The 17,004-nt window shown below is 36.9% G+C and overlaps 1 protein-coding gene across 1 annotated transcript in view; it reads right to left on the bottom strand.

Moving 5' to 3' along the window:
• Positions 1 to 17,004, bottom strand: part of LOC134611270 (nucleotide sugar transporter SLC35D2-like) — a 53,224-nt gene that overhangs the window by 11,606 nt on the left and 24,614 nt on the right. The window contains exons 5-10 of the mRNA XM_063454961.1: positions 16,033 to 16,104; positions 13,633 to 13,701; positions 13,058 to 13,160; positions 12,147 to 12,239; positions 7,934 to 8,001; positions 7,535 to 7,613 (exon numbers count right to left, since the gene is read on the bottom strand). Coding sequence (XP_063311031.1) covers positions 7,535 to 7,613; positions 7,934 to 8,001; positions 12,147 to 12,239; positions 13,058 to 13,160; positions 13,633 to 13,701; positions 16,033 to 16,104 — 484 coding nt within the window. The remainder of the gene's footprint in view (positions 1 to 7,534; positions 7,614 to 7,933; positions 8,002 to 12,146; positions 12,240 to 13,057; positions 13,161 to 13,632; positions 13,702 to 16,032; positions 16,105 to 17,004) is intronic.

Here is a 17,004-nt window from a genome sequence, read left to right as displayed (position 1 = left end):
GTTTTAAACGGCAATAAATGTGTTTAGAAATCAGTCTGTGTAGGGGGGTGTGTCTGACTTCCAGTTACATGGTAAATTTTGTGATGGGGCAAAGGTTAACGAGTAAAGAGTAAATAAATCAAGGAGGACATGAAGTGGAGTGGATAAGCATATAAGCAGATAAGCTGATTAACCAAGAGGAATATAAGGAAGGATATCAAGAAGGCTATAAGTGGCTATAAAGAGGTTATAAAGTGGATATAAAGTGAGCATAAAGCAAAAAAAAAGCTACCACAAAATAAACAAAAAAAAATCCAAACTGACAGATCAGATCAGGCAAAATAGAAAAGAGCGCCAAAAACAGGCACAAGATGGCGAAGATGGTGTGGAAACAAGGGATCAGTCGCCCGAGCTAGAATCCCACCTGCCTCACCAGGGAGCTGATATATTGCAACATGAGCCGGAGGGAGGCCAAATAACAAAAGATTACCTCATGCAAGCGCTCCTAAACCTAAGGGTTACAATAAGGGAAGACTTTACAACTATCACCTCTAATATCCATCAAGAGCTTGCAGAGCTTGGGAACCGCACAGACCATCTAGAACGAAAAACAGATGTTCTTTGTACCACTCATAAAGAGGTAACAGATAGACTTTGTAAATTGGAGGAAGAAAATCTAAAATTGTGGCGTAAGATGGCGGATATTGAGAATAGAGCGCGCCGCAATAATGTGAGATTTAGAGGTATAGAGGAAGCAATAAAACCAGATCAGCTGCAAACATATATCAAATCAATGTGTGTAATTTTAGTACCCTCTCTCACGGAGGCGGCATGGGAGTTGGACAGAGTTCACCGTATTCCACGTCCTTCACGCTTTTCGGAGGAAACTCCACGTGATGTGATAGCACGCTTTCATTATTTTAAATCTAAGGATTTACTCCTTAAAGCTACCAGAACTTCCACGACCATACCTGCCCCATGACAATATACGCAGATCTTTCGGCTTTAACTCTGCACAAAAGGAGGGAATTCTCCAACATTACTAAAAATCTTCGTAATAATAAAGTGCCATACCGCTGGTGTTTCCCCACAAAACTATTAATCTGGCGCAATGGAAAACTAAACACCATAGACGATCCTGCTAGAGGAGTTATTATTCTTAAAGAGTGGGGTCTATGGAACTCTGAAGAAGTTGATCCTAGCTCTGCCCAGGCAGTCTCAGAAGTCCCAAAATCTTCATCAAAAGAGCTCCAGCCCGATTGGACTATGGTGGGAAAGAATCCAACATCACAATTTTGATACTAGTACAAGTTTTCTTAATTGTGGTAAAGATGGAAAAATATGAGAAAAGAACAGAACTTGTGCCCTATACAGCTGTGAAAACTCAGCCCCACCGGGCCACTTACAGATTTACAGATATTAATTTACTCCTTCTATGGAAAAAGCTGGACACTGTAGATATAGAAAGAAAAACTATAATCAGCAAGATCGGTAATGTGTATTATATATATAAGGTTCATGAGTAGGGTAGCACTTATATTCTATATATCTCTATTCCAATTTTTCAACATTTAAATATTAATTCCATGATATTCGAGTTAACATTTTCTAATGGTAAATCATAGAAGCATTTATATTTCAGTACCCTTAGTATAATACAGTATTTAATTTAACATCTGCAATGTCAATATTTATAACAGTGAAAGGTAATTATTCTTTGTAAAATTGTGTAGTAATGGAAAGATTGAAAACGTTTCATACTGATGAATAGGGCTACAATAGGGGTATTTAAGCAATGATGATACAAAGCTAATATGGCAAGAACTATTGTTAAGTCGAGAAGCTATGGTTTGCGGTCTGTTTTTTTGTTTTTTATGTTAAGTTAAGGTCTTAGAGGTTCAGAGAGGTATATGACCCTAAGCGATGAAATGCTGATAATGATTACAATAAGTCGGCTAGCAACATTGCTAAGCAGTAGAGTTTTCGGATAATGGCCTAGCAGCATGGCTCACTCCACACGACCCCCCCTCGGGGATGTTTAATGGAGGCTAATATATTGGCTTTCCATTACATTCCACGTTATACTCTCCCATATGAGAGTATATGTATATATATATTTTTTTAGGTTTATTAAGTTTTCAGAAATTAACCTTAGTCATATCCCTCACCCCTAGACAACAGACGATAGCTCTCTGTAAATTCATGACTTTTAAACAAAAGAAACGAGTGAAAGAAACTAGTTTTGATAAAGGGCGAATTTTAGCCAGGTTTGCTGACATTGCAATAATTCATAGAGCAATGGTGTTCATTTTTTTTTTCTTCTCATTATGTCTCATCAATTTAAATGTTTATCGTTGAACGTAAATGGGCTTAATAATCCTTTTAAGAGACGCTCAGTGATTCAGGAAATTCACCAGTCAAGGGTCGCTATAGTCTCTCTACAAGAAACGCATCTTTGTAAGCATAATACTCCCATTTTCGAATCAGCTAAATATCCCCAAATCTTCCATGCCCTCTCCCCGCAAAAATCAAAAGGAGTAGCAATACAATTTCATGAGGACTGGGTATTTCATCAAGATACAATCTTTAACGATGAGATGGGCAGGTTATTGATTGTGGTGGGTATTCTAAATGGAATGCAGATTACAGTTGCTTCATTATATGCTCCAAATAATTCTCAAATTTCGTTTTTGTCCAAGGCGTTTAATAAGATAATCCATTTACATAAGGGAAATATTATAGTTTGTGGGGATTTTAACTGTACGTTAGATCCGGCCCTGGATACTAAAAGGCCTAGAGGGAAACCCCCGCTGTACCAGGCTATTCTTCTTAGCCACAAATTTTCAACACTCTTACATTCACATGATCTGTATGATACTTGGCGCTGTTTATATCCAGCAGCTGAGGATTATACATACTTTTCATCAGCTCATTGCTCATACTCTCGTATAGACATGTGTCTGGTAGATAAAAGGACCATAACCAATATAATAGATGTGAAAATTGGGGTCAGGTCATGGTCAGATCATGCACCGGTTGTCACTACCTTTAAAGCTTTATACCGAGCTAGAGGAAGAAGTACATGGCGTCTTAATGAATCTCTTATGAGCGATTCAGGTCTGGTGGAGACAATACGTAAAGCGATACAAGTATTTTACATTGACCATGTCAATTATACATCGCGTATAGATATACAATGGCTAGCATTAAAAGCTGTTATAAGGGGAATTTTCATTAAAGCCGGATCAATAGCTAAGAAAAAGACAGATGTGAACAGAGAACGACTCATAGCTGATCTCTGTGGAGCAGAAGAAAGCAATAAAATTAATCCCACAAAACATATAGCTAAAAAAATAATTGAAATTAAGAGGGAAATACAGGCACTTTCAGCATTGAAAATGGAATGGCAACTAAGGAAATTAAAATTATCTTATTATATGCAAGGGAATAGAGCAGGAAGAATGTTAGCGAATCAATTAAAAACTAAGTATTTACAGTCAAAATTACCCTAAATGTCAATGTCAGATAATAACAATGTTAAATTATATAACCCTCAGGATATAGTCGAGGAGTTAGCGTTTTTTTACTCTAAGCTATACAACTTACAGTCTGATATTAACACATATCAACCCTCTAGAGTAGAAATACAAAATTATCTGAAAGAAGTAAATCTTCCGTGCATTACGCCAGAGCAAGGTTTATCCCTGAATGCACAATTATCAGAAGAGGAGGTTAGAGAAGCAATTCGAAAACTTCCTAACCATAAGGCACCTTGCACAGATGGGTTTCCAAATAATTATTATATAGTTTTTGAGGCCCAACTGGTCCTGCACCTTACCAAACTTTTCAATTATTTTAAAAATTCAGGTACAATACCCGAAGAGATGTTAGTAGCCCATGTAATTACGATACCAACACTATGTGCAAATTTAAGACCCATCTCATTATTAAACACGGATACAAACTTAAAATGCTAAATTACTGGCAGCACGCCTAAAACCGTTAATAGTGGATCTGGTTTCACCAGAACAAGCGAGATTCGTCCCTAATAGACAACCAGGAGACAACACACGCCACTGTTTAAATTTAATTACTTGGGCACATCTTAGTAACCAACAGGGGTTATTGCTGGCACTCAACGCTGAAAAAGCGTTCGATCGCTTGAATTGGCAATACATGGAAGAAGTATTTTTGAGCATGGGTTTCCCTTTAGCATTTCTTCAAAGTATTTTAGTTCTTTACTCTCGACCAGCAGTGAAAATAAGCAATTCTGGTTTTCTTTCCCGTCTGTTTTATATTACTAATGGTTCCAGACAGGGATGCCCTCTTTCACCATTAATCTTTATTTTGTGTATGGAGCCCTTAATAAGACATGTTAAAAACCATAATAGGATACAGGGACTGAATACCCCTGTGGGTGTCTCAAAAATAGTTCTTTATGCGGATGATGTTTTGCTTTTTTTAACTAATCCAGATTTATCAATTCCAATTTTATTAAAGACACTACAAAGATTTGGAGAGATATCATACTATAAAAATAACCCAAAAAAATCTCAAGCATTGTCTATTGGTCTTCCCACGTCTGTGGTACACGCATTACAAAATATACATCCTTTTGACTGGTGGAAAAAGTCAATAACATACTTAGGAATTAAACTTCCTTCCGCACATAATTTAATTATAAAAGAGAATCATATACCACTTATAATTAAATTAGAACAACAATTGAGAAAATGGGAAGCCAAAAGCATATCTTGGCTGGGCCGAATACATACTATAAAAATTATGGTTTTACCACATATTTTGTACCTCTTCCGTACTCTCCCAATTGCTATACCGAATACAATATTAAGTAAATTTCAAATCTTAATAAATGCACACATTTGGAAAAGGAAACCTCCTCGAGTAAAGCAGAACTTACTGTGGCTTCCATATGAGAAAGGTGGCCTTGGTATTCTGAATGTTAAAATGTATTATAAAGCCTCAATATTAGCACAGGGCATATCAGTATTAGAACAGATACCTTCCCCTTTGTGGTTAGCATTAGAAAACGCTTGCATGCATCAAGGCACATTACCACAAGCCTTGTGGACAGGTAAAATAAAAATAGGGAAGAAAAATGATATGCTACCAGTTACCAAAACACTACTTCAAATTTGGAAACAAATTATCCCCAAAATTGTAGATGATAAGGTTTTGCTATATGCAGCCCCGCTACAGATTATTACTGCCTCACATCAGACTTACGAGTGGACACCTGGTTAAATCATGGTGTCACACAGGTTCGTTTTTGTTATAATACTATAGGCATTAAGCAATTCCCTGAAATACCTAAAGATTATTCCATACCTCAGAGAGAGTTGTTTTCCTACCTACGCATTAGGAATATACTTCATGGATTTAATATAAAAATAGAAGAAATAAAAACACTTCCGCCTTTGATATACAAATGTATGGGTAAATTACCTAGTATTAAAACTTTATCATTATCTTATACATTATGAATATAGGGAATGAAGCAAAACCTATATATATATGCAGAAATGGGAGTTAGATTTAGATTTAGGTTATCAATTTTCTTTATCCAAATGGCATCAAGCATTAAAACTAACCAAAAAGGCATCATGTAATTTACAACACTGGGAATCATACTGTAAATTGAATATGCGTTGGTACCTGGTGCCAACTAGGATAGCTCATATATACGCAGGGGCATCAAATTTATGTTGGCGCTGCCTTAAACAGGAGGGCACTCTATATCATATTTTTTGGTTATGTCCAGGTATTACTAAGCTTTGGAAAGAATTGGGAAGGTTTTTTTCAAAATGATTTGAAGGCAGTGATACCTACCCAACCCGAATGTTTTTTATTTCATATGTTTTCTATACCGCTCCCAGAAGAGGTTATTTATATTATTATTCACAGTTTGATAGCAACTAAAATTGCTATTGCATACAGCTGGAAAAAAATACAGACTCCTTTATTGTCAGAGATAATGATAAGACTAGACTCCTCATGTACTTATGAATTGATGGCTGGTCGTTTGAAAGGACAGGAAACTTTATACAAAAAAAGGTGGAATAAATGGTTGGAAATAAGAGATAGATATGTTTAAGGGTTATTATATTTTTCTCCCCTTTATGCTTTTCTTAACGTTTAAAGAATATAATGAGAGCTAGACTCAAAAAGGGATTTAGCTAAACAGGCTGTGTTCTATCCCCCATTCCCCACCCCTCCCTGTTACAATCCTTTATTAGAGCGTAAATTACTCTTTTGATTTGGACCGAGAGGAAGTGATAGCTTTCAGTGGTTTCTCTAAACTTTAAGCAAATGAATATTGATTGATTAAAAAAAAAAAAATAGAGAAAGGAAAAGAATCTGAAAAATATTGTTGTAATCAATTGTTTTACATGAATTAACGCATACTGTTATGTGAATAATATTGTTTTTTAATAGTGTGTAATTACAGATTAAATTATGTACTGTTCCCTTTTTCCCACTTCTCTCTTTTGTATCCCAATATTATATATATATATATATGCATAAAACATTAACAATAAAAATTTTACATTATAAAAAAAAATTCTACTGCATTGTAATAGACTTTATATTTGTCAAAACATGATATTGTATAATCCCCTTTTTACTTTATTATCTTTGTTTTCATATCGTGAGTCCCCTTTTTATAGTGTTTATATTTGCGAAACATTTATATGCATTTTCTCTAGTTATTGTAATTGCAAAAATCTCAATAAAATTATTTTAAAAGGAAAAAAATGATAAATAATTTTTTATCAGGAATTAGAGAAAATATGGCATATTCATAGATATTGTCTCCAATTCTTGATCACAATTTCTAGGTAAAAGATTCTACACTTTAATACTCAGAACACAGAAAATTCAAATAAATATATATATATATATTAGATGTGAGCTGTATTTTAAAATTAACCATGAACATCACAGGGGGGATTTAGCAAAACAGGTGCTATAAACTAGTAAATAAGGTGCAACCTTCATGGAAACCAATAGAAGATCGCTGAACATATAGTAGATTGCATCCAAAAATATAACCCATTTTGCCTTGTAACATCTCTATTTTTGCTAAACAACAAGGATGTGTTCGTATTGTATATTTGTGAGTTGACAACTGACTTGGATGAGTGAGATTACTTGCTTCCTGCTCTGCTGTTTTGGTATGCATTTTGGAAGCTGTCTATTAACGCCAGAAGAAACTTCACAACTATGATACTTATTAAATAGATCATCAGACAAAAATGGGGATGTCACTCAGATGATCTCTTATTATGGGAACATGCATATACTGCAAGTTTTAAGTGGCAGTATGGTCACCATAACTACAATACACTTTACTTGGACTTTTTGCTCGAAGATTTCTGACAAGTATATCTATTGCTATACCTGCTTATATTAAGCTTTCTAAATAGCTTGTAGCTATAAATGTGTATTATATTCAACATTAAAAACATAGGATGCTACTAAAAATAAAATGGGTACCGTATATCATTTGGATAATTGGGTTTTTCACACTTACCTTGAGAGCACCAATAACAGTAGTTGTAAGAGCTGAATTATAGTAACTGCACAGCACAATTGAATATAGCAGGATAAATCTGTGATGGACCAAAAAAGGAGTGCATGAGAATAAAGCATCGGACAGCTGGAATTAAAACAGTATGCTCAGACCAAACAATTCAGACATGTTTTTAGTAAATGTGCCAACAGTCATCTAGCCGAAGCACAGAGATTTACTGCCAGGTATCTAAAACAGTCCTAATCAGCAGACATTACCATTTCAGTAAGTATTTTCTACATACGCAAAAAGAGCATTTTGTTGTACATATGATTAAAAATGTTTCTATATGTTTCCAAATGCAGATAATCTCTTTACATTGCTACAATGATTAGTACATGTGTAGCAATGTCTACTTACCCCATCAAGCAGGAAAGGACGAATTGTGCAGTAAAATAGATATTTGTCCATTCACTAAAACTTACAGCCTGCAATAAGAAGAAGGAAATTTATTGTCTATGTACGCAACATTTCCAGGTATTACTGTGTTTTAACACTCACTTCGTTTTCTGCTTCTAATCAATGTGCTTATCCAGGGACGTTTTAGCCGCGAGGCAAACAAGGCATTTGCCTTGGGCGGCATTTTCCAGGGGGCGGCAAAAAAAGCCGCCCCCAAATGCCCAGGGCAAATGCCTTGTTAGCCTTGCGGCTAACTGACATGCTGGGTTGGTTGCTAGGCTGGGCGGGCGGCTGGCGAGGGAGCACTTCCCCTGAGCACTCTGCTCAGCTCCCTCGCGCGCCGCAGATTGAGGCTGGGAGCCGGAAGATGACATCATATTCCGGCTCCCAGCCTCAATCTGCGGCACGCGAGGGAGCTGAGCAGACAGCTCAGAGGAAAGTGCTCCCTCGCCAGCCGCCCGCCCAGCAACCAGCCAAGCAGCCCGACCGGCAGCCCAACTAGAACCCAGGGAGATAGAGAATCCCCCCCCCCCCCCCAGCATTCCCAAAGGTAAGGAGGCTGGGTGGGTAAATTAAAAAAAAAAAGTGTTAATGTGAGTGAGTGTGTGTATATGTCAGTCTGTTAGTGTGTGTGTGTCTGTTAGTGTGTGTGTGTGTGTGTATGTCTGTTAGTGAGTGTGAGTGTGTCTGTTAGTGTGTGTGTGTCAGTCTTAGTGTGTGTGTGTGTATGTCTGTCTGTTAGTGAGTGTCAGTCTGTTAGTGTGTGTTTGTGTGTCTGTTAGTGAGTGTGTGTCTGTGTGTGTGTGTGTCTGTGTGTGTGTATATGTATGTATGTTAGTGTGTGTGTGTGTCAGTCTGTTAGTGTGTGAGTGTGTGTGTGTGTGTGTCTGTTAGTGAGTGTGAGTGTGTCTGTTAGTGAGTGTGTCTGTTAGTGTGTGTGTCAGTCTGTTAGTGTGTGAGTGTGTGTGTGTCTGTGTGTATGTCTGTTAGTGAGTGTGAGTGTTAGTGAGTGTGTGTGTGTCTATTAGTGAGTGTGTGTCTGTTAGTGAGTGAGTGTGTGTGTGTCTGTTAGCTAATGTATGCGTATCTGTCAGTGAATGTGTGTGTGTGTGTATTTAGAAGGTGGGGCGGGGGGAAGGGGTGGGGGTGGCGGGGGAGAGGGGGGTGCCTGAGTTTTGTCCTGCCTAGGGCAGCACAAAACCAGGATACACCACTGTGCTTATCTTAGAGGTCCATTGTCCTACGTTACTTAGAATGCTTATAACATATATGAGCTTGTGGTTCTGATACTTTGTGTTCTGTTGCCTGTATTTTTTATAAGTATTCTGTTCTACAGTGGTGTCCTGGAAATCCCTGGAATAACCAGCAGTACTTTCAAACACTATATGGACAAAAGTATTGGGACACACCTCCTAATTATTGAATTCAGGTGTTTTAATCAGACCCATTGCCACAGGTGTATAAAATCAAGCACCTAGCCATGCATTCTGTATTTACAAACATTTAAGAAAAAAACTGGTCTTATTGCAAAGGATGCCACCTTTGCAGTAAGTCAGCTCGTGAAATTTCACCCATGGCATTTATTCCATGGTCAACTGTGCGCAGTATAATTCGAAAGTGTAAGCCAAGCATGTCAAACTCGTTGACCGGGAGCCACATGCGGCCTTCAATAAATATCTTTGCAGCCCAGCGAGCTGCGGGCTTGACATGTTAAGGCAGACTAGGCACCTGCTCTCAACACATTGCAGATGTCTACTCTGCTAAAATTTACCCAGCTGGGAGGAGAGGACACTGGCGGCAGCGAGAGAGCTCAGCCTGTTCTTCCTGCTCCTCACTGCTCCCTCGTGTGTGCCTGCTTGGTGCCGGAATATGATGTCAAACCGGCCCGGCATCACTAAATTGCATGCAAGAGGGAGCAGTGAGGAGCAGGAAGGAAGACACCAGGGAAAGGCCCCATACCAGCTCCCAAAGGTAGGGAGCAATAAATAAAATGCTTTGTGAATTAGTGCAAGAATGTGTAAATATGTGTCTGTCAGTGTGAATGTGTGTTGTCTGTCAGTGAGTGTGTGTCTGTCAGTGCATGTGTCTGTCAGTGAGTGTGTGTTGGTCAGTGTTGCGATGACCGCGGCTGGACAGGGGAGGACCTGGAGGTGCACAGAGGCACGCAACACCATGTCACCTTTAGAAGTGATGTCAACTTTCTCCAACTTCACAGGGTTTCAAGGAGTAGCGGGAAGATCCACTTTGACACAGGGTGCAGATGGCGCCATTGGGGCTATACCAGAGGCAGGACTCCGGAGTTGCATACAGGCAGCAGCAATGTGAGTGGAGTGCTTGTTGGCTAATATTGATTTTTTTTAAACAGGGGCCGGGGTTTAGTAGAGGGGGGGACTGGGATTTAGTATAGTGGGGGGGGGTTGGAATTTAGTAGAGGGGGCGGGGTTTCGTAGAGGAGGGTGCTGGGGTTTAGGAGAGGGAGATGCTGTTTTTTTTTTATACTCTACTTTTCAAAATAAACATACGTTTCTTTGAAAATTTAAGTTTTGGGGTTTTTTTGCGGCTTACATTAACTTAAACCTTGTTTATTTTGGCCCATGCTAGCCTTTGAGTTTGACATGCTTGATGTAAGCATTTAATAACTGCAGCAACTCTGCCATGAAGCCCATGTCATGAAGCCCATGTCATGAGGAGCATGATGCATAAAAGTTGCAAATGGTCTGCTGATTCCATAGACAAGTTCCAAACTTCCACTGGCATTAATATCAGAACAAAAACTGTACAGCAGGAGCTTCTTGGAATGGACAAGCAGCTGCATGCAATCCTCACATCACCAAGTATAATGCCAGGTGTCACATCGAGAGGTGTAAAGCACACCGCCACTGAACTCTGGAGCAGTGGAAAAGTGTTCTCTGGAGTGATAAAGCACACCTCTCTGTTTGGCAGTCTGATGGGTGAGTCTGGTTTTGACGGATGCAAGGAGAAGGTTACCCGCCTGACTTCACTGTGCCAACTATAAAGTTGCATAGAGGAGGGACAATAGTATGGGCCTGTTTTTCACGGCTAGGTTCTGTACTTCCAGTAAAGGGAAATCTTCTATTCTTCTATTCCAGACTACCTGTGTCCCAGTGCACAAAACAAGGTCCATAAAGACATGGTTGGATAGGTTTGGGGTGGAAGAACTTGAGTGGCATGCATGGAGTCCTGACCTTCACCCCACCAAACACCTTTGCAATGAGCTGGAATGAAGAATGCCATCCAGGCCTTCTCATTCAACAGCAGTGCCTGACCTCACAAATGCTCTAGTGGATGAATGGCCAAAAATTCCCACAGAAACACTTCAAAATTTTGTGGAAAGCCTTCCCAGAAGTCTGGAAACTGTTATAACTGCAAAGGGGGGACCAACTGCATATTAATGTCTATGTATTTAGAATGTGATCTAATAAAAGTCCATGTTGGAGTAATGGTCCATATAGTGCTCCAATACGTTTGTCCATATATTCTAGTCTTAATGTATTGACATAAAAAATACTTTACAAGTATCAAAGAAAAAAAAAACAGACTCTGAAGACAAAAATAGAAGAAGGGCTTAGGGCAAAGGGAGGATATGCCCTATCCCTGTGGAATTTGCATTTGCTTTGCTTTAAATGTAGCCTAAGAGTGACTGTGCCTATGCACATTATGGCTTTGTATTCTCTCCCCCTCAACCCCCCTAAATATTTTCTATGGGCACCTCTGCTTGAAAAGCCAAGTATGATAACATTATTCAACAGAGAGGAGCTATGTGACAGTCAGGATCTTCACTAAAGTGTGGTTTAGTGTTAAAAATTTAAAGTTTATTTCAAATTTTAGGCCAGCATAACTAAACTGAAAATATTTGAATTTGAGATATTTTCCAATTTTACTATTGTAGGCTAACATTTGAAATTCACTCTGAATTCCCAATAATCCACACTTTTTGAAGAGTTCTGTGATTGCCTTAAGAAAAATATAATTTTTTTTAAATTATGTATTTTATTTATGATACATATCACAAATAAAATAAAGATAAAAAAACAAAAGGATTCCAATTCATAGATCATTTTCAGAAACACATACACAAATTTAGTCACTTTCTTACTTCATGTTAAAATAATACATATTAATAATTAACAATACAAATAAACTATTAATTTACCTGCCAAAATTCTCCAGTCCATAAAGTAAAAAGCAAGGTGGGAAGAATCATAAAACTTGCGTTGTAAAAAAGAACTCCATATTTACCCAGTTCCTAAAAGAATGATATTGAAGGAGGTAATTAAATACATCACTGATTAGATCAATAGGATTTTATATTTATTGTATAACAATAGCGTACTATACATTTTCATATAAAAATGGTGTGGAAAGAAGTATTTAAAAAAAAAAAACAAACAGATATCAAACTCTTAGCTTACTACTCCCACAAAAACCCTATCCAAAAAAACATTGGCTTGGCAAGGGATCATGGGTACTTAAGTTTGCTGGCACATTGATGTTTAAAGTCTAAATATTCCTTATTTTAGGAGACACTAAATATTTTCTTTTTTTTATAAAACTGCAAACTCTATGCAATTTTGTCCCCTTGTTTTCCCCCAGAAGGAAACGAATCATGACATTTTACAACCAAATACAGCTTTATTTATTCTACATATAATGTAAAAATTACACACAAAAAAATCAATTGCCAGTAAGGTGAATATTTTTGATTAATTATATAAAGAATACCACAACCAAACAGGTATCAAAACCTCTAACTGCGATATTTTCTTTGCTTCATAATTTTCTAATGAAATTTCCAGAGCATATTGCTCAGTTCAAGAATGTATGTGTATATTACTCTTCTTGTTGGTGTTTTAGAAAAACATGTTTAATGTTTGCATGTGCACCAAGTGTGCAAATAAGCACAGCTATTTCTCATGTTGATTACGTACCTAATAAAATTAGAATGCAGTGAACAAGACCAAAATCAAAGGAACCTTTTACAAATGCCTTCCACTAGATGGCAGCATTGTAAACATTTTCCTGAAGAGAAGCTATCTGCATTTAGTATTATAAACCTGATAATACCTTTGGATCAATTTTCTCCTTTGTATAAACTCCATATAAAGCTGTGAATAAGTCATTCAACAACACTATGATGTATCCTTCCAAGTTAAATGAAAGATCAAAACTGAAAAAAAAAATCAATAATATCACATGAACATTTTGACAATTAGACAGTGAAAGAAGGAAGGTTTCTATGGGGCACCAGAAAAGTATTAAATGTGGCCAGAGAAAGTTTCATGATCACACCAGAGGGTTACAGTTTCATATCAGACACATTGCAAATCAACTGAAATTAAGTTGTGTAGAGGTGAATCAGGCACACTGCCAGATCACCATATTGGAATTTCTAAATAGATTAAGAAGAATTTGAAACAAGATATTTTTTGACCCAAAGAGCCATATTGTGATTAAAGAAAAGGAGAATTGATCCAATGTTGTGAGGTAGTTTCAAAAGAAATCTATAGAACAGAAAGGTAAATAATTTTTGCGATCCCTTACAAAGAAAGATCAAAGCAAGGGAAAAAAATAAGTAAAGGACATAAACATATATGAAAAAATGTAAAGTATATCAAAGGAAAACATTTCATGTGACATACCTAGCTGCTATTAAAGCCCCAAGAACCATCAAAACAACACTCAGCACAACTGAAAATGTATACCGTTTCCTAGGGAAGGAAAGGAAATTATTAAAATTAACAGTTGATGACAAAATATAAAAGCAAGAATGACATATTACGTAATGAAAACAACTCGTGCAGTGTAAACATGGAGTAGAAATCACATATTTAATATTGGATAACTATTCCTATATAGTTTCCATATTGTATTCTATAATCTATATGCAAATGTACAAAAAAAATAATGAACAAATAAAATTGGAAAAAGTATTATTTATCACTAGCAATATTTGTTCTGGCATTGGCATCAATCCCTTTAGATACTGTACAGGAGACTAATCAAAGTGCTGTGTTCTAAAAAGTGGTCTAAAGTGCTAAAAGTAGGACAATCATCATGAAAACCAATGATACATTCCATTCCACTCCACTTTTTAGAATTGGTGCACAAATGTAAGAATGCTTTGAAAATTCTCCCAAGTTACATCACAATTTAAAATTAATATTCTATAATATCAAATTTTGAATTAATTATTGCAGATGAAGCATTGGAGTGTCATTGTGCTCATTCACAATCTCTGCAAATCACCCAATTACAAAGGGAAACTGATCGGAGCCACATAACCGGACCCAATATCCAAGGAAACTTTTTTGCAATGAATTTTGAGCACAGTGAGTGTGCAAATTATCTGTACTGACCTACATTTAATACTGAGAATAGCAATGGCTATATATATAGTTGTGTCTGTATTTACTGCTTTCACATTGCTAAATTAAGGAAAAGCACATTTTAGAATTTAAATATAACACTTTTAGAGAATGTAGTAGTAGAACATGTTTATGAATCAATGGTAAGTACACCTTGAATATGGGGTGCAATTTTAGGCATCAGTTTTATAGAAGGATATTTTTGAACTAGAAAAAGTGCAAATGCAAACTACAAATTTGATGAGAGGGACGGAAAACATTTCCAATAAAGAAAGGCTAAAACAACTTCATTTGTTTTCTTAAGAAAAAAAATACATCAGAGAGATATGATAGAACTATACAAATATATTCAGGGTCAATAGTAATATACAACAGACAAGTTGTCACCAATTGAGAATGGAAGAAAGGGTTCTTTACAGTAAGAACAATATCAATGTAGAATTCTCTACCTAAAGAGGTTTTCTTGTCAGATTCTGCAGATATTTTTATAAAATGCCTGAATGTTTTTTTTTTTTTTTTTTGCAAAATCAGAAGAATATTTAAGGATATAATTAATATGTATGTAAACAGGTTATTGATCCAAGGTGAAATCCAACAGCCATTATGGAGTCAAGAAGGGTATTTTTCCCTTTTTGTGGCATAACTGTAAATTGCTACCATTTATTTTAGGAATAGGTTTTAAAGGTTGAGCTAGATGGTCTTATATCAACCCAGATTACCTATGTAACTATATAAACATCTTTTATCTGGGTTTAGCACCCCAGCCTATTCAAATCACATCCATAAAAATATACTTTTTTAAATTTGCACTGCCATTTTTTATCATTTGGCCATCAATATCTAAAAATCCTTGTAGTAATATTTTCTATTCCATTGTAACTATAGATTTCTTGGAAATGCCCACATTCCGATTTTGTCTACTGTCTCTTAATTATAATTGCCCAAAATTCTAGGTTTCTCATGTCTTTTTCTACAATCTTTTCTAGGTCTTTAATGTACTTTAGCAACCCACTTGTTGAAGAGAAACTAATATAACATAAATAATAGATAGTCACTAAACAGCAGTATGTATGACTGAATCACTGGCTCTGTCATGGGAGCATAGCAAGCGCAAGACAAGGGAGCATAGCAAGAACAAGACAAGCCACAAAATTAGATACAATCCAATCAAGATTTGTTTAAGCAAATGCAACATTGTGGCTCACTAGAGGATCTTTTAAGCTAAAGAGATTTTTTTTCTGTAAATCCTAAGTGCTTTCACGAGGTGAGTGAATCTCATTATTGGGTATGTATCATGTGTGCTTTAATGTGGTTCCTATGTTCTGAAGCTTACAATGGGATGCCTGGATCCTCAGTCCTTTCATGGAATATGTGAATCCTGAGAGCTGTCTTGATGTGACAGAATCTTGAGCAGCGTCATATGTGTTCAATCTCAAGTCCTGCCATGGGGTGATTTAATCTTAAACTGTATTATGGGGTGTCTAGACCCTTAACACTGTTTTGTGTTGTCTGAGTATTAAATTCTGCCACAGGGTGCCTGGAAATTGTTCATGTCCAGTAAAAGTTTAAATACAAATTTAATGCAAGACGCCCAGAGAAGCCTTGTTCCACCAATTCTGTGACTATATTTCCTTACAATCAATACAAAAAAGAAGAAAACACATTTATATTTACCTAAGGATAATAATTTCAAGAATGAGCGTTAATGGAATTGAAAATTTACGGAGGACTGTAAACATGGGCAAGCTGAAAGGAAATAAGACCACACAATTTAGTCAGAGATAACAATGATTACAATTTTACAAATTCATATTACAAACCAGTACTGTGCAAACTGTTACATTTGGGTCCTATGATAATACAGTAGACAATTAGATTCTCATGCAGGTAGAACATTCTAACAAATCTTTCAAGGCGGGGTCAACTATTCCTCATTCAGTGCAGTCCCTGCATTCACCACGGTTGTCCAACTTTCGTTTTTGCCAGCCCTAAGATCCCCTGTACAGTAAATTCTTTATTTCTTTTTTCAGTTTATTCAGTCCCTGCATTACCATTAAACTGTACTGATGATAGAGCAGCAAGTAGGGTGGCGGCAAAAACTATGGCACTGACAAAACCCGATGACTGTCAGTAGCCTGTTGCAGCAAGGAATGATCACAGCAGGGAAGTGGTAGATGATGACATAGGGAAAGGATGGAAGTAAGAGTAGATGGTAAGGGATAAGGATGATCATGATCACCTCTGTAGACTCACCTACTGCCACAATCCACTCCCATTAAGCTAAAATCGTTATCCCACAATGCCTACTGTGCAGCCTAAAACTGGGTACAACAGGACGGCACACTTAGCATCTGGATAAAAACATGCCCTCATTCCTTGCAGGCAGCACACTTGTAGCATTTGCCTCCACATTACCATTAGCGCATAGGGGTATAAATTTAAATCTAGAAAGAAATGCCAGTCTATACAAATTTGTTACCACAGTATGCAGATAATGCATGCTGATTTAGTCAAAGTGCAACAATGCTATATGTACAGCATAGTGCAATTTCAAAGAATAGTTAGCAATGATATAGATTTGTATGAACTATATAAAAACCCTGATATAGCTAATGACTGAAAAGGGGAAAGGGGAAAATATACTTT

Source organism: Pelobates fuscus, chromosome 5 (genome assembly GCF_036172605.1).
Source record: "Pelobates fuscus isolate aPelFus1 chromosome 5, aPelFus1.pri, whole genome shotgun sequence".
Taxonomy (NCBI): domain Eukaryota; kingdom Metazoa; phylum Chordata; class Amphibia; order Anura; family Pelobatidae; genus Pelobates; species Pelobates fuscus.
This window is presented reverse-complemented; position numbering and strand designations above follow the sequence as displayed.